This window comes from Antennarius striatus, chromosome 2 (assembly GCF_040054535.1).
Source record: "Antennarius striatus isolate MH-2024 chromosome 2, ASM4005453v1, whole genome shotgun sequence".
In the NCBI taxonomy this organism is placed as follows: Eukaryota; Metazoa; Chordata; class Actinopteri; order Lophiiformes; family Antennariidae; genus Antennarius; species Antennarius striatus.
The window spans coordinates 23,849,110-23,870,830 of NC_090777.1; the positions used below are offsets into that span (position 1 = coordinate 23,849,110).

Genomic DNA, 21,721 nt, shown 5'->3' on the forward strand with positions numbered 1-21,721 from the left:
GCTGTGGAACTATGGGTAATGTAGTTTGTTATCACGTGCTTCCTCGCAGCTGATCCGTCTCGTCAAGGGCAACACACACAATCCCGGCCATTATAAATGCATGTAAAGGACTGATGTTTTGGCCTTTATATATTTGTTTATTTATTTGTTCTGGTTTTTTTTGTACTTAACAAAAGTGTAATTGAGAAAGAGACACAGGAAGAGAGTGAGATAGAGAGAAATGGACAGTCAAAGAGCTGATGATCAATAAATTGACAGATTGTCATGGAGCTTTTTCATCACAGTTCCTCGTCAGACTGTAAAGATGATTTCTGCTCATGCGCAAAGGGAATGAAAAGCTGCCACCTTTCACTTGACAACATATCAGCTCCCACAGGTCTGATTCACATTTAGATTATCTGGGAAACATCCCATAATTCAACAGCATCCAGCTTCTTCCAGAATCCTGGTTATGATATATTTCCAAAGGAACCTGTAAAAGGCAGAAAGATTAATATTTTGTGCGTTCCAGCTTTTTTTTTTTTTTTTTTTTAAATATCCTTATAAATGTACTGATTTGATTTCTAGTTGAGTTTTAACAACACATATTTTTTCAGAAATTGGAAATTTGTTGTTCTTTTATTTTGACTATAATTATGAAGTTCATGTTTAATAAATATATAAACTGAAAGCGCACACACCCTCCCCTCTGCTGAGGAGCTGCAGGTTGCGCCCCTCCTCCTGCACCTGGAGCTGCAACACCTGTTGCAGCAACTCCTGCCGAAGCGTTTCCTGCACAAGTCCCATCCTTTCCAGCTTCTCGCCATTCAGGCGCAACAATGCACGACCTGTAAGTCAAAAAAAAAAAAAAAAAAAGCAGACAACTTTAAAAAAATATTTTATACAACATGCTATTTTGCGACTGGCCCTCAGAAGATCCAACCTGTGATGGCGTGGTGGGAGAACACCTCCACGTAGGTCAGGTAGTTGTGGGGACAGTGTTTCTTCAGCCATTTACAAACATCTTGCTGTGACCAGAGAACGACGGGGCGGATCAGGCTGGGCTGCGTCGGGCTGGTGTTGTAAATGCCGTAGTTGTCAGTGGACCGGTACTGCAGACACACGCAAAGTAGAGAAGGTGTTTCAATACACTTCGCATTAATGTACAGTTAATATTTGAGATTTAAAAATGTTAATTTCATTTTATTTCAGGCCTTTATGCAATGCTAAGATAACTGGATCAATCTTATTTATCATACAGACATGAGGTATCAAGATTCTTATCTAAGTCTTGGAAAGGAAAGGAAAAGTGATGGAACCGAGGTTAACAAGAAAGTATTATATCTATGTATTATTTATCCAAATATAGAATGGTTTATTTGAAGAAGCTGTCTGACCTCTAGTCTTTCAGCTTACATCTGTTTGACTCACACAGCAATCATCTGTCTGAGCCTACACCAGACTTTGACAGACTTTGAATTCAACCCTGTCAGACACCCAACAATCATGAGGCGCTGCAATTAGAGAACTAAAAACCCTCCAGACAAACATTCAGAGCAGAGCTTCTCAACAGAACATCGACATTAAGCTGTCTGTCCATTAGTCATTTTGTGTTCTCATTTTCCATGACTCATCTGTAGAAGTCTTTCAGATATAATATAATTTTCTCCCCTTTAAAGATTCATGGATGTGCAGGGTTTGTTGCTACGGTGACACGCAGGCTTTACATGCAAGGCGAGTGTGTTTTTTTGGTCAAAGGGTGAATGTACAGCAGATGTACCATCAACATCAGGGTGATTAGTAAAGTCCACGTCTCCGTAGCCGCCTTGTGTTAAACTGTTGTGTTTGGGAACTTCATTATTATTTTGTCCAGTTTAATGGAGACATTTCCTTCCTGTTTTATAACTATTATTTATCAGATTTGGTTCTGACTCACAGCCTTCTTAATTGAAGTGTAAATCCTGCTATAAAAGTTCTAGAATGTCTCATACTATTCTTAATGTTGTGATATAATTCACAGTAAATTTAAAAAAACAAAACAATGCAGTTTTCTCTCCAATAGCAGACAACCCTAATTGTGAGATAAAGATGCTCCAGCATAAGAAGCTCATAAAAACAGCCCTCTATAAGAACAGGTTTCAGTCTCATTAAATTATGCAGGGACATTTGTGATGACACGGATCACGCTCTGCATAGAAGTCAGCTTTTAAGTTGAGTGGAAGATTAGCGAACACATAGCAACGCCATACACAGAGTCTGAAGGTTGATCATGTGATCCATCTATTTAATCTTAAAGACGCACAGGATGGGAAACTGCGGAGAACTCATCAAAACCGAGTCTTTAATCAGTCAATCGGTTTTAAATATTCAGCAGGTGCAACATTCCTTCAAATCTAGATTTTCTTAGATGTGTGAGCTTCAAAAAAGAAGGGAGGGGAAGCGTGACAGCGTTTCAGACCGACGACTATATTTTCAACTTCAACAGCTTAATATAAAACTGCAGGAAACATGTTTTACAATTTCCTTTTTAAACCAAAGTTTTACAGTTTGGTACATTTTACATCGTGATAAATGTTTGTAAGGTGTAAAATATGTTTAACCTACAGCTCCATATCCATTCCATGAAATGCTGGCATACCAATGTGTTTACTGCTCAGTCTTAATGCAACATACGGAGTTATATAAGTGAGTGTTGTAGAGTTGACACCCAACACTGGTTTACGTTCCTCAGAACTAAAACCGATCACTACATTATGTGTATCCAAGAGGGCGGAACAAACATTAAACACAACTGTTATCAGCACAGCCCAGTTCCCAGTTTGCAGCTCTGGCTTCTGGTTTGCAGCTCATTATGTCTTTTAAATGGGCGAAGACAAAGGCTTCAGCTTTGTGACTTCAAATGAAGCCAGTTTACAGGAAATGGATTGTCACTGTTGACGGTGGAGCAAACAATGTCGTATCAGATAACAAATTACCAACTAAAAATATTATTTGAATATGAGCAGCCATTAAAAAAAGGGTCCGCTTACTGTTTCTGTCTCTGCAATGACAATTACAAGCAACATGGAGTCTTTGGTATCAAACTACATTCTTGTTTCTTTGTGCTCTCGGTCACCAGAGACAGGGCTGCTGTAGCATCGTGCAAGTGTTGGAAGACCTGTGCTATTTAAAGCCATGATAAAAGGCTGCAAGAGCCACCAGCCTTCTGGGGGTGGGAGCGACCTCCATTGTCTACTATCAAAGTGCCCACTTTCAACAAGGCTTCTGAACAGCTGCTTTTTCAGCAATAACATTTTTTACTTTCAGACAGAAATGTGAGAAATGTGGCATTTATGTGAATTTTTCTGCTTAGAAACTGTTTTGTCTAATTATTCAGACAATGCTTGGATACAAATAAAAGTTGTATTATAAATAGTTTTTTGCCAGATCACACAAATACCACACAAATCAGATGATCAATACCAATATCCGTGACTAACATTTGTGATTTTCTTTACCTGGTACTATATGTTGTATGTGTGACCCACGCATCTCTGTTTCTAATTGGCTGGCACTTGTATTCTCATTCAAACCTCAACCAATAAAATTCCACCTACACAAACCCAACCAACCAAACCAATTACAAGGAAGAACAGGATGGGTCATCCTGGGAAAATTTACATTCCTAGCAAATAATTATGCAAATTACAAGAAACACCAAACACATGCTTTCAGTTTCTTTGCAAGAAAAAAAGTTTTATACCAAAGTTGATTTGATACAGCAATAAACAGACATAAACATCAGAGAGTTAAGTTTAATCACTGTCAAATTTGACAGATCTTATTGTCTTTATGCAAATGCTATGCAAATAACCCCCAACCTACTTCATCAACACTAAGTCCACAATTAGATAATGCTTCATCATCCATCAGTCTCACATTAACGTAAATACTCCAAACATTTTATGGACTTCTCCTTCAAAACCACTTGAGATATTGACTGTTGGAGTACAGGAGACGTAAATCTAACAGTTTAAAATGTCAAAGTTGAAGGTGAACCCACGCTGGTAAGAGACCATACAATCAAAAAGGAGTTGAAGTGATCAATCTAATTGCTTGCTTTTAATCCTCAGTACTATCTTGTATGCACACAGCCAGATCTGGGACCAACCACCAGAATCTCTGCAACATGCGTGATTTTTGGAACCTACTGAACTGTGTGTTGTCTGAAGGTATAAGCTTCAGTATGAGCCACCATTTACTGTTTCTTATACCTTCCTTTAGCTAAAGAAGTATCTCACATTCATGATTCTGATGAAGGTCATATTCAAATTACCAGCCTGATGTAACTCTGAATTCTGATTTCCTTTTTATTTCCCTTAATTTTACACAAATTCTTAATTTTCAGGACTGTGAGAAATGCAGAAATCTGATTCCGACTCACAGATTGGACACAATTCGATGACCATGCATCATGAATAAGAACAGCCAGATCTGAATTCACGTGGCTTTATTGAAGCACAAGCATGTACTGAGCACGGTAAGTCATAATCAGCCAACGAGAGGCAAAATGAAATGACCAGAAAGAAGCTCATTATCATCATCGTTTCAGAGCTGTCTCACAAAAAACAACATTTCTGCTGCTGGAGAAGACTCATGCAAAAATGCACCAGTGTCCTGGAACCAGTTCTTCTTCTCTTTTTAAATCAAGACTAATTTTAAGAGATACACTTAGAGGGGGGGGGGTCATGTTGTTCATTTTGAGGTCATACTAATTATGAACAGCCTACCTGCAGGGACTCTGTCCCCGGCTGCTGCAGCAGCTTCACCGTTCTGCCCCCTGCAGTTTTCTGTCCGCGCCCGTCATGCCAGGTTAGGTTCCCACCTGTGCGACGACTCAGCTGGTGCTTGAAGTCCTCTGGCAGGGCTCTGTACTCCACAGCTGGCCTGCAGAAACTAAAACTGGATGCCGCTGCAGGGATAAAAGCAAGAATTATAATGATTATGCAGCCTGTAAGCAGTGAAATGTAAAAACGGCGTGTGATATTCTGGTGCAAAACCCAACCTCGCTCTTGGAAAATAAAAGGCAGACTTGACCCCCACCTGGATACCCTGTCATTCAGCGATGATCTCATTACAAATTACCTGCTCACACGTGCACTATTGACACCTAGCAGCCATGAGGCGATATAATCCCAGCCCGGACGAGCTCCTCTGTGACTCATGTAAAGCCGTGTTTCGGCACCGCTGTTATTTTGTGCACAGCCTGTAGGTGATTGTCAGAAACTGTGAGATGAGCCATTTTCTCATCATTACGAGGAGGCCTGTGGGCAGACATCCAAACCCACTCACCAGCAGGTGGCTCACCAACATCCAGTAATTAAAGAAAGTGTTGAACTACAGTAAACATGCTGTTGCTGGCACAGAACCTGGCAGAAAGCCACGGGTCATTACTGATTCATGTGCCAGATTGGAAGAACTTTCTGAGCGTGTTTGAAGCTATACGTGCGCAGCTGTGTTTGCGTGAGCGTCAACATGCATTTTCAATGGCCCATCTTAAATTGACTAAGAGAATTTAAAAAGAGGACAGAAAGGAAGAGACTCGCAGGGGGTCGGGGGGGGGGTAGTTTGAGGAGATGAAAGAGTGTCTTTTGGTTTTCCATCTTTGTGCCTCTCCTTTCTGTCATTCATCAGCTCCCGCTGAGAGCGCAGCTGAGACGAGTCCTGCAATCATCAAGGCAAACCAGCAGCATCAGATTATTATGAATAAAACTCTGGGTGCCATTTTTTATCTCTTTGAGGTGTAAGTCTAAGACCTTGCACATACGCTCCAGTGCCCCAAACACAAATGTGCCGCTTTCCAGGATTAAAGACATAATTAACACCACTTGTTGGACTGATTTCTTATTTCCTCCTGAAGTTTAGCTCATTCATGGGAGGAAAAAGTCCTCATTAACGAACATATCTTTAAACTGAAAGCACCAGATAGGAAAATCTGACTGAAAACATAGCGGAATGCATGCCTACGTGTTTTATTGCTAGTTTGGTTACATCTGCTCATGTGGTTTAAAGACTCTATTCGTATCATTTCAGCTTTATTGGCTTTGGCACAGAAGGAAACACATAAGACATCAATTTCAGTCAGGAATGTGTATTTTTAAGAAGACTAATGCACTCGAATAGAGAGAACTCAGAGAGCACAAACATCTGCCCAGGCAGCTGAGAGATGTTGAACAACCATCTCCTGACCGGTTGACCACCAAAACCTTCTTCTGGAATTTCTAATCACGTTGGTACTACTTTACTACTAGTTTGACGTTTACTGCATTTGACACCAAACTGAATGAGCACAGTTTCAGCTTCTACTTAATCTGTATCGTCATTATCTCTTATCTCCCAGGAGTAAATTTGATATGGCCCTTGTAAAATATGGATCATAATCTGCTGAGATCTTTTCCTGTAATCCTGTCAACAAACAAACAAATAAACCAACAGCAGCAAAATCGCAAGCTCACTGATGGAGGTAAGGATTAAAAAGATTCGAATCAGATCCAAGTATTATCCATTGCCTATAAAAGATGGTTGGACAGATGTGTGTGTGTGTGTGTGTGTGGGGGGGGGCATCAGCTGACAGTTTATCACAGCACAAACCATTGATATATAATAGACTAATATCACCAGATGCATTCAGAGTAATATCAAGGTTAAAATAAATGCACATTTCGGATCTCAAACACCTTCACACTGGTCACACTGGTCACACTGGTCACACTGGTCACACTGGTCACACTGGTCACACTGGTCACACTGGTCTGGAGCGCTGTCCGTTTCAGCACTAAGTCACTGACCTCGAACAAAACTGGAGCTTCAATACTTTCTCCTCCTGAAGTGACACCCCCGCAGGCGTTTCGTTACTTGGCAAACCGGTTTTTGCGACTATTGATCAATAGTAAACAAACAGAACTCTATCCGTGGTCTAAGTTGAAGTTTCCATCGGAAAAAAAGGCTCGATATTCGTGAGGAGACTCATAAAAGAACCCTACCGTCCACAGCCATGACGTTTCCCTGCCGCCGTGGCTCTAGTGAAAGTCCATCGTCTCCGGTAACCGACGCGCCCGCTGCGGGTCCCGCTCCCAGCTCTCCGCGGTGTGATTGCGCGCAAAAGTTTCAGCGAAATCAAGCAGGAGGAACGACGTTCCGCATCCCCCCCCCCAACCCACCCCCTCTTTAGTCCTACTGGTCTGACTGGGAAAATGCCTTCAAACCAGGTCACGTCGCCGCCTGACGTTGTCGTAGATAACAGGAATGTCCCAGAGCAGCTGACTGGTTCCACTGGAGAGTGCGCGCTGCCGCCGTGCGTATTTGTGTGTTTGCGTGTGTGTGTGTGTGTGTGTGTGTGTGTGTGTGTGTGTGTGTGTGTGTCTGTGTGTGTGTGTCGTGAGAATCACACGCGCGGCTTTTTCTCAAGAGTCTGCGTGAGCTCAAAGTGCAGCCCCCCGGGCCCTGTAATTAACGCAGCCAGTGGAGGCTCTGAAAAGGCTTCTCATCTCCGCAGCATCCAACTTAAGGAATTCCCTTCAGCCTTTTTCGAGAAGAAAGGGAGCTCTGTGCGCGCATGTGGGCTGCGGGCCCTCCGTGAGATGGACCCTCTGTGTGGGGTTTGTACAGACGAGATGCAGGGCATCAAGGCAGATACCAGCGAGCGCCGATCATTCCCAGTTACTCTACTGGTCATTTATAACGGATGGCTGCACGTTACATCATCTGCGAGATCAACAGCATTACAAATTATATTTTTTGCTATTATTAGATATTTTCCACAATTATTTTCAACATCAGTTAAATTAAATTGGAAGCAAAGTGGGTCACAAAAAATCAAAAATTAAATGGTCATGGAAGGTTAAGGGAGGAAAAAGCAGATATTTCACCATATATATGACATTTTTTTTGGAGGGAGGGGAGAGGTCGCTTTGAAATCACTGAGCACCAGCTGGAGGGATCTCCAAGTAAAAATATGGCATGAATATCTAAATATAAAAAAGATCTAAAAAAAAAAAAAAAAAAAAAGGGAATGCAAAATAGATTGTGTTTATCAGCTGCTGCAAACATAACAAGCCCACAGGGAGATGCTCTTATAATTTTACATCAGATTGCTCTCCTTTTTAAATCAGGTTTAATCCTACAACAACAGCAAACATCTGATGCCACAGCTGTTTATGTTACCAAACTAGATGCAACAGAAGTGAAATAGATTTTTTAGACTAAAACATGATTGCCCTCCTGAGGCAGATTTTGGCAGGAGGGGTGGGGGCTGTCATGGTGGAAGTGTGATGATTAAATGAATGCTAATGAGTGAGATCAAGGTGGAATAAGAAAACAGAAATTTTAAATAAGGTTGTTATGTAAAGGGAGTTCACCAAAAAATGTTATTCCAGTTAGTCTGACTCTTTTAATTTTGTAGTTTCCGTAAAGCAGATTTAAAACTGTTACTAATGGTATCTTATGCTGAGGAGCTGACCGAACTTTCTGGTTGGGTGGCTCATGGGTGACGTTGTCACCTTTTGAACAGCAGCCACCAGAATTAGGGGACATACAAGACAGATACAAGTACCCCAGATCTCCCACAGGTCAAGGAGGTCAACCACAGCCAGGCAGTAAGATGGGAAATAAGATCCAAAGATGACCCAGGTGCCACCACCATCAAAGATTAGGAAGGATCCAGGATGACACAGAGAGGATCCATGAATACTTCAGGACGATGGCTGGGGAGGATCGACACCAGACAGATGGAGCAGCGGCTAAGCCTGAACGTAAAGCCACTCAGGGGTCTGCATGGAAGGCTGGGTGCTGTTGTGCTCCCTGCAGCTCCGCTAAGCAGTGGAGTGAGGCCAAATTCCACTTCGAGACTTTTATTGGAACATTTATTGCTCTATTTTAAAGTGTTACCAGCAAGAATCGATAGCGATAGTCCATAAATCTCGATACAGCATCAAGGGGGCTGTGGTCTGACACCTGAGTGAACTTCCTGTCTAGATTGCATGTGAAGCACAAAGGTGACACCTACTGGTTCAGTCTGACACCACACTGGTGTGTTATCTCACAGATGCCACAGCCAGATATAGGATTGCAACATTAATCTGACAGGTTTGAGTTTAACTGGCCAGGCTACTGGTTTGACTGGTTTTCCACTTGTGTTTGAGGAAGCACCAGAGCGTGGTCGCGATTGGCCTGGTTACTGCGCTCAAAGATGAGAAGGTTTGCTTGAATTAATAGTTCCCACAGGGGACAGCATCAAAGAGCCCCTAATATTAACAGAATAAATTTGATTCTCGCGCTCAGCAGCCGCCTTTTGTGTTTTAATGCCTAACAAAGAGATTTTTTTTCTTTTCCATTATTTTATGATCATCCCAGAAAATCCTTGCTGGTCCCTTTTTATCAGTTCAAACACTCTAATCAATTGTATTCGGGCGACATAGACACAAACGGATTCCTTGTTTAGGATTAATTTCTGGGCTCTTTCTCAGCTGGGGAGGGGGGTAGTTGGAAGAGAGGGTAGAGAGTGGACAACAGCTCTAATCCGGTCCCCAACACAGGGGGGCAGTCTCATTCTGTGCTCAGGGACATATGAACTCCATCGGCTTCCATGAGTCTTGATGAATCAGAACAATCCAGCACTGTAATCAAACTCTTGCCATTTTTAAAACATTTTATTTTCAATATTATTTTAAAACTGTGGTAATTTTAAATTCATTTTTGATACATTTGGTTTTGAATCTGAGGCAAATAATTGTAAAAGAGCTTTTAAATGTATAAAAGTCTGCAAATAAAGTTTTACTGGAGGTTCAGTTCTACCAGAAATCTTTAATTAATACATTCATTTGTGTTAAATTAAAGAAAATAATCCAGTCTGGATTCTTTAACTTGAATTTTCTTTTTTAAGTAAGTTAAATATTATGTGACGTTTATAAGTTTGGGAGAAATGCAAAGCTGATGTGAAGTGTTTCTGAGGCAGGCAATCATTCTGTGCATGTTCTTGTGTGTGTGTGTGTGTGTGTGTGTGTGTGTGTGTGTGTGTGTGAGGGGGGTGGTGTTTGACTCCCTCCAGATGTGTACACAAAACCATGAATGTCTGGCAACAGCAAACAAAAGTTCTTGGTAACAATGTGAAGTGTGCCCTGACCTCCAGGCGTCCTGCTGGGTTTGTGAAACTTTAAATTCCTGAGAGAATCAGAATCAGAATTAATAATTTAATTAACCACCAAAAACATGCATCGGTCAACAGGATCATCAGCCACCACCACCAACAGAGTCTGGACTCTGTGGGGTCTCAAAAGACCTTCTATCAGGCTGATTACCACAATTCATCTACTTAACAAAAACATAACCTTTTGCTAAATTTCTGTTTTCCCTATTTAAAATTTAATTCAGTCTATCTTCCATCTTTGTTCACTACAACTTGGGCACAGTCCCAGTTCTTTTTAACAACCCTACCCCTTAATTTTTGAAACACCACTGCTTACACCAGTAGTAAATAAATTATATTGCATTTACTTATTTCGCAGACATTTATTCAACAGTTAAGTGTCCTTCTCATAGCAAGTTTGTTAGCAGATTTCCTTTGTGATGGAAATTGGATCAGATTCCTGTTTTGTTCAGGCGTCTTTTGAACTCATGAAAGTTTTATAGTTCCACAAAAGTCTGTTACTGCTGCCATTATCATCTAGTCATAAGTCAAACCTTATTTATAGGACAGATCAAGAAGAACAGACAAAAATACCATGAACTGAATGTTAAAAATACATGTTTACCTTCCAAAACTATGAAAAGGTACATAAATAATGGTTCTTTTATAAAGTACATGTTACAACAGACCAATTACATGTTAATTTACATCAACATTAATTAAATATTCAAATTCCTGTACTTCTTCTAAGTGCATAACAATAGCTTTAAAGCTTTTGGGATGTGCTCTGACTCATATGTTGGTCGATCCAAGTTAAATAAATGCTGAAAATGATTTGTAAACACTGAATGGGCCAGGACTGTTGGGGAAGCGCCGCCAAAGCCACACAACAAAAGACACAACAAAAGAGATTTACAGGACAGCTCAGAATTTGGACCACTTGTGTTAAAGCTAAATAGACACAGGGTGGGGATAAACAGAAATGAAACTGCCCATATGTTGCTGAGACTATCACAGAGCCACATGTGGTGTTTTTTCATGCAGGCAAATCAGGCCTCACCCTGTTCATAATGCGGCAATGTCCATGAACGGCTTGGATCTGACGTATGCGTTTGACGGGCAGGTGAGTGGAGGCTGCAACAGCTGGAACTGTGTGATGCCATTCAAGGGAAACTCTGGGTGGAGCCCGACCGGCCCTCAGAATAAAGCTGCACTTGTTTAGCCGTAGCGTCCACGCCTGGCCGCTCCTGTGCTCCGCCGCGAGTTTCTCATGATACAATGAGAGCTTGTTTACAAATGAGGGGGGCAAAAGAGGTTTTGGAGAATATGTAACACACACACACTGTTGTGTTTCTGAGCCGAGAAAGGGTGTTTCCAGGTTGAAGAGGTGGAACCTGGTGCAAACAGGATACAGGAAATGGACCTGCTTCTAGCGAGGGTCAGTCAAAAGACCCCTGCAAAATAATAGGCACAATGTTAGTCTTGTTCAAAATGAGGTCAAGTTACAATGGCAAAACGTTTTTCGAGAATGTGTGGTATTAAGGCGGTCTGAAAATACGTACAGTGGTTGAAGAAGGAGCTTATTTCAACTAAAAGTCCTTCATTCAAGTCCTACTGAAAAAAAAAAGCTTTTTTCCACTAAATGTACTCACAGATGTACAATTTCTCATTCTGCAGGAAAAATGGACCCTGGTCTTCATTCAGCATTTTTCAGCTGTAGCTGGTCAAGATTTAATTACTTTATTTACCATCATAATATAATATAATCTGTCTTTGAAGTTCCTCCACAGTGCTTCAAGATAAATCTGGGATGATTAATGGGAGAATTATTATAAAAGTTATTATTTTCTTTGAGATCATTCAACCTTGTTGGCCCTTAATTAGTTTCTGTATTTATATGGAAAGTCTCTTTTGAGAGAAATATCTTTTTTGTCTAAATTAGAATAGTTAAGCATTTTCAAATACTGTAGTTGGAAGCCACTTAAAAGAATGTATTCAAAAGTCATACTTATTAAAATAATAATTCAATCTTTCAGATAAATGTGAAAGAGTAGAGAAATGTTATGTTGACATATTCACCTCTGAAATATAAATGTTCTTAATTATGCTGCATCAAAAATAGTCATAGACCTTCAAATGTTTCTTCAGATGCCGAATTGAAATAATTTGTTTTAATATTATATATATGGCACATGCACCATCCTCATCCAACTGCAGCCAACAGCCTGCGGTGAATCACATATTTATTATAATGAAACATGAAAGTGGTCAATCTAAAAAAAACTTTATTTGACCCAAAGGGGCATTTGAAATTTCAGTTTCAGAAGTTGTATTTTTTTTCAGAGCCCAGAAAGAGAATACACTACAAGTTTATATTTTATTCACAATAAAGATGCAAATCATTAAAAATCCGATTGTGACAAAATGTGGCGCCATCTAACGACTTTTGAGAGGAACATGGTCTGGTCAGTGCAGCGAAGAGGCTTCTTTCTGCAGCCCAGGGGGTGAACAGACTCTATTGTACAAAGACTTGTGTTGTGAATGAATGTGTGGGCCTGTCGGGCGAAGGGTGTGCACCGCCAAAGCCTTCAGCACAGGCTATTTAGTTTTATTTGTTCCTGTTCCTGGAGGTTTGCTGTTAGGTCAGGTTTTGAACTACTTCAGTGTGCATGTGTGAAAAAAAGCAGCTCAAGATGTTTCACAGATTACACTTCAACAAATGCCAAGCCGTCCGTTAACCTCAACAATAAATCACAGAACATTCAGGAAATGGCATAAATAAAGAACTGAGGTTCTGCTACTTCATTATTTCAGTTTCAAGCATCTTAACAATTCTATTCTTCTACATTTTAGTGGTAAATATTTTAGTTTCTCTCCCATTACATTCATTAGATCGCTTTAGCTGCTTATAGAGAATAATGCCCTCTTTTAGATGCTACACTAATACTAATGTTTACACATGAGCACCTCAGTTAACCAAAATGTAAGCAATAAACTATTCTGCTTTATGAATGCTTGTATTTTGTATTTTATGAACAATGTGATGATACTGATTTGAATAAATGATTAACAGCAAATATAGTTGTTATTTCCAACTCTATAGTTCATTACAATATAATATATGAGATTCAAATTAATTTTCTTCTGTATCTACTTCTGAGAATGACAGGGTATGACTTCAACTGTGAAAATATAAGCTGGGAATGATTCTTGAAAGTATTGAACCAATAAATCTTTAATTCATTTTCACAGCAGACGTTTTGACTTGTCACAGCAGGAAAAACAGGTGTAGTCGAAATCAATGCTGGCTGATGAAGTTGTGTGTCCATATGAGACAGCATGGAAGATACTCCTTCATGACTCAGCAGGATGATTAGTCATCTCAAAAACTAATTTAAATGAAAAGAAGAACTTATTCTGGGATAAGTCTGGGTACGCTGCAATGATGCACTTTTTCCATCTGGGTTTGCCGTGATGTCATCATGGGAAAATCACTCATGCAACCTCAGCCCTTGCACTGATTGGCTGAGGTGACTTTTGAGCTAAATATATAATAAAACCAGTATTTTCTATTTTCAAAACCATTGGTAGGACTGGCTCTGCTCTCTCCTGCAGTGTCACTTTGGTGTCATTATGAGAAGGTCGAGTGGGAGGAGATATGCAGATTGTGCCGGTGGAGCCTTTTTAGTGGTGTCAGTCATCTGCCAAATTCACAGTGGACTGTTGTGACTCCAACACAGTCCACCACACCCACAGCCAGCGTCAGGGTCAACACTAACAAGGTGGCATTCTGCTTTATAGCACAACCAGAAAGGTTGAGCTTCAGAGACTGGAGTGTTTTTCACCTCATTTGTGTGTTTTCAGATAGCAATTGAACGATTTCCATATCAAGTGAATGGGGAGGAATATTTAGAGTACTACTTCACCTTGATGGAGGAATACATTTTTCTTCTGTGAGAACATCTTAACCAGCTTTTTAATTTTTTATTTTAACACGTGCAAAATTCAAGGATGCATTTGATGATGGCTGTAAGTCCTTTTATGCTCATTACTCTTTGCCTGTCCCTGGTGGAAACCAAGTTCTACAGACCATTGCAGTTCAACCAGTACAAAGCTGGACTCAGTCAACACCATGATCAAGGGAAACCTACCAGCAGACACAAGTAAGTTTGAGCTACCTCAAGATCTCAAGTCAACATTGCTTGATTTACATTTTATGTAAGAGACCATTTTTACATTTTTAATGCCAGTTGTAAATCATAATTATGGAATGTTAAGGTCTGATGTGTGGTTTTTGTTCTCCAACTCTTCTCTCAAAGGAACCACTGTGCTTATGTTGTTGAAAAGACCGTGTCCTTCACCGTGCAGGAAGGGGCAGCCCCGTATGTAAAGGCTGAGTACAACAAGTGTTCCTGGGGTCAGAAATGTCCAACCCTCCAGTGAGTAAACAGCATCTCTCATATTTATTAATATTTAGCCCTTAATTATCCTGGTGTTAAGAGAATCCACACCACAATGCCACTGTGAAGTGTGCATCTGGCTAACGACTGGTTGTTCCCCTCAGGTATCGTCTGCTGTACAAACCACTCTTCAAGGTGGCGCATAAAACCGTCACAGAGCTGGAGTGGCGATGCTGTCCCGGGTTCTCTGGTTATGGCTGTATGGAGGGACTTCCATTTTACCAACACTCCATGAAAATGATGCCACCTTTCCAAGGCCCCCCAATGAAAGGTCCACCAATGAAGGGCCCCATGTTCAAGGGTCCAATGTTCAAGGGCCCACCTAGTAACACAATGGTGAAGGCTAACCCTCTGAGTCAAGCCAACAGACCTCCTTCTAGTGGTTTTAACTACCCAATGCGCCACTTTGGGCCTCCAGGCTCCTCCTCCTACCTAGACTCCTCCTTTGACCCTTATCCGTCTGAGCCAGAGGTAATACCAGAGCATGAGGACCCACATCACACAGACCTCGACCAGGTACATGAGCATGAACACGAGCATGGCGAAGGACCTGAGGACCATCTACCAGAGGACATTCCTCCACCTTCCTCTGGTAGTGAGCAGCCTGAAGAGGAGACCATAGGTGTGTGCTTCTTTTCAACTCTACCACCTAATTATGGGTGTTTTTTTGCTAAATCATATCCTTTGAGCCAGAATCAATTTCTGATTACTATACAGTATATTAAGGCACAAAAGGGCCCTATGTTTTCACAATACTAACATATTTTGCTTTCTTTCTATCTTTAGGCCAGACTCTAGACGGTGAGACAGAGGAACGAATATATAGAATGGAGGAAGATGTGAGGCGTCTAAACCAGGGTCTGGAGACCCTGAGAGGAACTGTGAATGGACTGGAAGAGAGCCTACGAGCCTCGCTGAGAGAGGATGCCAACAGAATGCTGTCGGCTCTGCTGTCTGCTGCCCCTAGTCCTGTTCCTGCCCCAGCTGCAGCCTCCCGTCCATCCTCTGTAGGGTTTGTGGAGATTCCTGGGGGATATCCTGGGACCGAGGGTCTGGATGGCAGACATGTGTTTCCAGGACTTGCAGAACTGAATGGAAAGATTGGGGAGCTCAGAACAGAGCTGCAAGCCAAGACAGCAGAGCTGAAGGAACTCAAAGCAACAGTGATGGGACATGACGGAGCACTGAAGCAGATGTCAAATAAGACTTTGTTATCAACAGAATCCACAGGTGGGCTTGAGGGAAATGCCCAGGCCGATATGGAAACATTGATGGATGCCAAGCTCAGCGCAGCTAGGGCGGAAATTCTTAGTGGATTTGAGAAACGTGTGGAGAATGCCGAGAATCGATGCAAGGAGAAAGCTGGTGATGTGCGTCGTCAGTGCCAGAGGGAACAAGGAGAGAGGCAAGAGCAGATGGAGGACACTCTAGAGGAAAGTACCTCCAAAATGACAACAGAGCTGAGAAACCTCCAGGCACAGGTATATGGTGTGAAGGCTACAGAAAGTTGCTGTGGTACGTTGAATGGACTGGTGGAAAGGTTGCAGCTACTGGAAACATCAATGACTGGTCTTAACCAGTCCCAGGAGCACCTTATAGTGCAGCTGGGTGCACACAAGGACCACATAGAGGGTGTTCTAGAGGGGCGCCTGGGCTATGTAGAGGACATACTTAATCTGACTGAACAGATTAAAAGTAATGAGTCTGGAAAGTGGAGTGCCAACCCAAACAAAGTCGAGACAAGACCAAGTCTGGAGGCCAGAATGGAGGGTAGGATGACGGCTTTGGAAGCCCGTTTACTTATGGCGTTGGAAGAGATAAGTAATACCACAGGCCCCACGCTGCTGGAGGGTCATGTTATTCCCAATCTGGAGACGGAGCTGGAGTCTCTCCAAGTGAGACTAGAGGTGGATGTGGACAGACTGCAGACGCACCTGAGCAGTCTTGAGGTTCTCTGCTCCGCTTCCTGTTCCCCACCTCAAAATCAATCTGGCATTCAAGGGGATTCTGCTGAGCCAAGAGCTAATCTGTCTGAGGAGAAAGTGAAGGAGGTACTAGATGTGCAAGAGGACCGCTTGAATAGCCTCAATGTTACACTGCAGCAAATCCAGAGACATCTCCACCATAGGGAGCAGGAGGAAAAAGCAAAAAGAGATCATCCTGTCGAAGGAGAGCTCACAATACTCAAATTCAATGTCCGCTCAGTCAACCACACCTTAAAAGACCTAAAGGATTCCCTGGGGTCAGTGGTCCACCAGGTGGGGCAAGCCAATACCTCATGGCATGAGAGAGAGGTTCGTCTGGCTCAGCAAATAAAGGGTGTGGTCCAGCTCGTTGGACATCAGGCTTCAATGCTCGCTACAGGTGAGCGTAGACTGACCCGACTTAAGGGTGAGCTGCAGGAGATGAGGAGACGGTTAGCTCAGGCAGTTCAGGGCTGCCGGACCACAGCTATGGGGGTCCAGAAAGAAGTCACAGAGGTCGGAGGTCGTGTTGCCAGTGTCGAGGACCAGTGTAAAGGACTCAATGACCTAGCAGAGGATCTGGAGAAAATCAGGGAAGAGCTAGAGGGACAATCCAATGGGCTCCTCCTACAAGTCAACGGGACTCTCTCCAGCCATGCTCAGCAGCTGTCTGAGCTGAGGGGCGAACTGCAAAACTGTACCGCGAAGGTAACAGAGCAGAGTTTAGATCAGGAGGCAGAGCCAAGAAGGGGAGACTCCTTCACTTTGAATTAGCTCAGCTAATAAGAACAGTAGATTTTAAAATTGAATGAGAAGGATGGTTTTCCTGCAGTGGGAGTTCACTAAAAACTCCTCGTGTTATTTGAATTCTAAAATGCAAAGGTTCCGAACCTGCACTGAAATAAAAATGGGTTTTGTTAGTTCACGGTATTAAATGACAACGGCAGCTAATTGTGACTGCACTAATGACACAGAATCATGCAACGGCATCATGACGACGGTGCTGTTTGTTTGCATGTTGTAAAGGACCTTATTTATAGCCTCAGATTTAAGAAACAATACACAGAGACAAACAGCACCTGTGTTAATGTACAGCTTTTCTTATTTGAACAATTTAACAATGTTTACATGTTAAAGTTTTTTTTAATTAATTATAAGTATTGTGTTTTGATATGGTTTAATATCTTAAGCATTAGTTTTTAATTTTATATTAAGATTTTTTTTTTAGCTATATGCAATTTTCAGGGTGTTTCAGTCCTATCTAATAAACATTTTTATTGACTGATTATGCTTTCTTGATTTCTTATGTATATATAATATTGCATATTTTGAGGGTGTCAGAAATGGATTTTATACACAGAGGTCGCAGAAAAGTTAGCAGACCAAACGAGAAGCATTAAGAGACGTGTTGGGCTTTGCTTAAGCGAAGCATTTGGTGAATAATTATTTGCATCCCCTACAGACATCATTATCGAAGAGAACGCTCTTATTTGCCAGTTGAAAGATTGCTAAGGTGATACAGAACAACTTTCAGCCAATCATCTAGATTTCATTCTCTCTCTCTGTAGGCTGCAAATCCCAGTTCTCTTTGGACGTTATGTAGGTGACCTTGCTAATAACTCTCCCATGTTACTTCCTCCGTCCCCATCAGACCAACAACCATTAAAATGACAGGATTGTGGGAAAGGAGCCAATAGGTGTGTGAAACATTTTAACCTGAGACATGTGGTGAATAATAAATAGAAATGTCAAAGAGGGCAGAGAGAAAAGACAGACACGACATTTATGTTGGAAGAAACAAGTAATGGGGTGATTTTAAGACAGAATATAAAAAAACAGATAATGAGGGAGGGTTGTGCATGTTCCAAAAGTGATCTCCGGAAGAATCCCTTCACACACAACCCCTCTAACTACCACTAACAGAAAACAGTAATGGACCAGGAACAGCGGAAAAACAGAATGAAAATAGATTATTACGTCTGTTTCCTTCCTATTGTGAGATATCCTTTCCTTTTTTTCTTTATTGTTCACTCCTCACACAAAACCTGAAACAGAACACATTAATCTTGTTTGTTTACAAGTCAGCACTAGGACAGTTCAGGAGCTGCGGTTAATTCATCTCATGGATCCAGACCTAGGTTTCAGAATCGAAGGCGTGCACCTTCATCACTAAAGACATGTCTGACATAACAACAGAGGACAAAGGATATTTAATAAGCAGAGTACAACCCCCAAAAATGCGAATCATCCCGTTTCTGTTTTCTGTGGAAGCTAAAGTTAAAGGTCTTCATCCTCTTTATAGCGCCGGTCAGAGAACGGATAGTGTTTACAGTCAGCTCACATATGAAGGAGACCAAGGAGAACTCTGTTTTAAATTAAAATATAAAAGTGCCAGAATTTGACATTTTTCATTAAAGTGTAAATCTGTGCTGGAGTGTTTCTCCTTCTGTAGCTGAAATTGTTCTTCAGTTTTCTATAAGATAAAAAACAACAACACATGATTAAATAGACCTTTGAAGGGGACACAAGTCTGACAAGGCTAGACTGTCCCTTTTCATCAAATTAAAAGGAGGACGTCCCTCTCCTTCGTCTTTCTAACATGAGCTTCATGGATCTTTGTTTTCAATTTGGCAACCTTGAAAGAAATCTTCTCATTTCAGAGTACAGCAGAATATACTTCTGACAGCACTTGAACTAAGAAGTAAAAGCAAAATATTTGAACAGCAGTGTCATAAGTGTGATCTAGGATCGATGTTTTCCATTTTAAAGTGAAACTAAAAAAACAGCATAAAATTTCAGCCATCTGATGACAGTCTGTCTTGTTTTATACCAATGTAACGCACTAAGAGCACTTCTGGAAACATTTGAAGAAAAAATGGACCATGCAGAAACAAAATCTTGATGCAAATCTTTTATTACATGCTTTGACATACGATTATTTCTAATTGGTCAATTATCAGCTGTAAATGGAATGCATCTCACTCTTGATATTACATTTTAAGTTGTAATTGTTAAAAGTGCCGGTGGGGACACGGGTCCCTGCGAAGTTGTGATGCTAAGCTAACAACCCCCTGAATTACTACTATAGCATGGATGAATGATTCTGAAGATAGACAGATGATTGCTGAATCTCATTTCCAGGTTATAAAACATAGAATGCCCCAGAAAGCTAGACGGAAAAGTATTTTCACAGCTGGAGGAGAAATTGTGCCGCTGGTTCAATGAGACAACTAACTGGGCTTAATGACGCACCATCGGAGAGACAATGAGAAGAGCGATGTGATAATTTGTGCTGTTATTTCATCGTCTCCCTATAATGTTCATCTCATTTGGCATTTATGTGCTTCATGTCGTGTCAGAGAGAAACTTTCAGAACTTCAAGTCGCTTCTACATTTTAAGAAGTAGTAACAACAAAACCGTTTATAAGTCGACAAGATCAGTTGTCACAGAAAAACAAACCAGAATATATTCATGCTATTCTGCTAATGTTACATAAAATTTCAGGAAATTTACGTCAATGTGTAATATGTGTTGTGGTCTCAGCTACTGACCATTTACTAATTTGCTTTCACAAAACAAACAGATCGAAGGCCAATCACCTTAGCCACTTAAGCAAATGACTGCTAACTTGAGAGCTCTTATGCCACCAATGGTCAGAATGAGGAAAAAATTCCAGGCCATGTTTGAATAAAACCATGTGACAATTTCAAAACCACAATGGCATTGCTTTACTTATGCTAATTGTGCTAATTCATTATGTGGACTGAAGCTTGTTAAGCTGACAGAAAAAGAAAATGTGTTCTCTTTAAATATATCTTCATTATTCTACATTTATATCGAAATTATTCTATGAGAAGAAGCATTATCTCTGCAGTGATAATTAGTCACGTTGCAGCAGGCATTTAATTCTGTTGCCAGAAACTTTGTTATTCAGCTTCTGAAAAGGTGGAGATGGCCTCTGCTCTCAATTCACTGCTGCTGCGAACCTCTATAAACTCTCCATATGGCTCACAGAATAGCTAACTGTCTTTAGAAAGCAGAGAAAATATATACCAGGTATCTACAGCACAAAACTGGCTTCAGGACTATACCTTAACTACGAGGTGGCTCAAAAACAACAGCATAACAATGCATTTATTTCAAGGCAATATGTTCAATAATTTGTTTAACGCCTCCAATCCTGAAGGCGTCCCCTCAGAGGTTATATCTGCCAGAGAAGATTTATCGATGCCATTTGTTATTATAGTGTAAATTTCCAGATGTGGTGTTTTTATTTAACCACAGGAGAGGTACGTTTTTGAATTGCTGCTTTACATTTAGTTTAATCCCTCTGGAGTCACTTCTATGAATTATAATAAACCAAGAGAGCTTCATAATAAAGAGACGCGTCCTCTTAACAAGTTATATTCTTATTTTTAGGATGGCTGCAAGCAGTGCAGTGAGCTGTCAATACAAAATGGATCTGTTAATCTTATTTTAAATTTAAATTGGTCTGCCACTTTTTTGTAAATTTGTTCATTTATTCGAAGCCTTGTTTTTTTGCCACCTGCTGAATTTCAATGAAGTTTTCAGGTCTACTTTTTCAGTCCAAGGCGCTCCTTAGGGAACTTTTTTAGAGATTAGGAGGTTCTTTACAATAAATGTTTGGAACTCCTGCTGAAAATGTTGCTACAAGAGCAATGAGAGCGAGGCAGCCAAACAATTAAAACTCACACTGTTACTCAGTGAAGAGGATATCTGCAGATTAACAAGAAAATTATGATATTTTTATTTGGCCATGATATTGATTGTTGTTACCTAGAAAACGTGACTTCCATTGACATATAATTGAGTATAATATGTCTGTCTGGTTCTGTGTTTATTTTTAAAAAAAGCAGAATATCTTCAAAAGTTCAAACAGACTTCAGGAACAAAGAGCCGACCTTTGGAGTAAGAAAGACGTGTCAAAATTTTGAGGAGGATCCAGAATTTTCCCTTTTTTTTCGCCAGATTTTTCTGTTCAGTGTCAAAAATGTATTGCATAACCAGTGCAGAAATAACTGGAAGAGGATTAAAGGTGACTATAAGTTTCGGAACAACCTGATTTAACCCCGCCCAAAGTCTGATCAGAGACACGTTGAACGGTGACAAGGTTGTTGGAGGCGAGAGCTCAGCG

At 40.9% G+C, this 21,721-nt stretch overlaps 2 protein-coding genes across 3 annotated transcripts; one reads left to right on the forward strand and one right to left on the reverse strand.

The window, feature by feature from the left end:
* Positions 1–109: 109 nt before the first annotated feature.
* samd10a (sterile alpha motif domain containing 10a) lies at positions 110–7,288 on the reverse strand. Its single transcript, XM_068342335.1, has 5 exons — positions 7,002–7,288; positions 4,749–4,930; positions 923–1,091; positions 681–827; positions 110–472 (listed from the first exon to the last, which is right to left on the reverse strand). Exons 1-5 carry the CDS (start codon positions 7,012–7,014, stop codon positions 450–452), a joined length of 534 nt encoding a protein of 177 aa, XP_068198436.1. The 5' UTR covers positions 7,015–7,288; the 3' UTR covers positions 110–449.
* Positions 7,289–13,740: 6,452 nt separating this feature from the next.
* On the forward strand, positions 13,741–17,806 carry emilin3a (elastin microfibril interfacer 3a). Of its 2 annotated transcripts, XM_068338327.1 has the most exons (5): positions 13,741–13,923; positions 14,006–14,304; positions 14,461–14,580; positions 14,706–15,223; positions 15,388–17,806. In XM_068338327.1, exons 2-5 carry the CDS (start codon positions 14,153–14,155, stop codon positions 17,337–17,339), a joined length of 2,742 nt encoding a protein of 913 aa, XP_068194428.1. In that variant the 5' UTR covers positions 13,741–13,923; positions 14,006–14,152; the 3' UTR covers positions 17,340–17,806. The 2 variants fall into 2 exon arrangements, with proteins under 2 accessions (XP_068194428.1, XP_068194420.1); XM_068338319.1 differs by having other exon boundaries at positions 13,741–14,304.
* Positions 17,807–21,721: the final 3,915 nt, after the last annotated feature.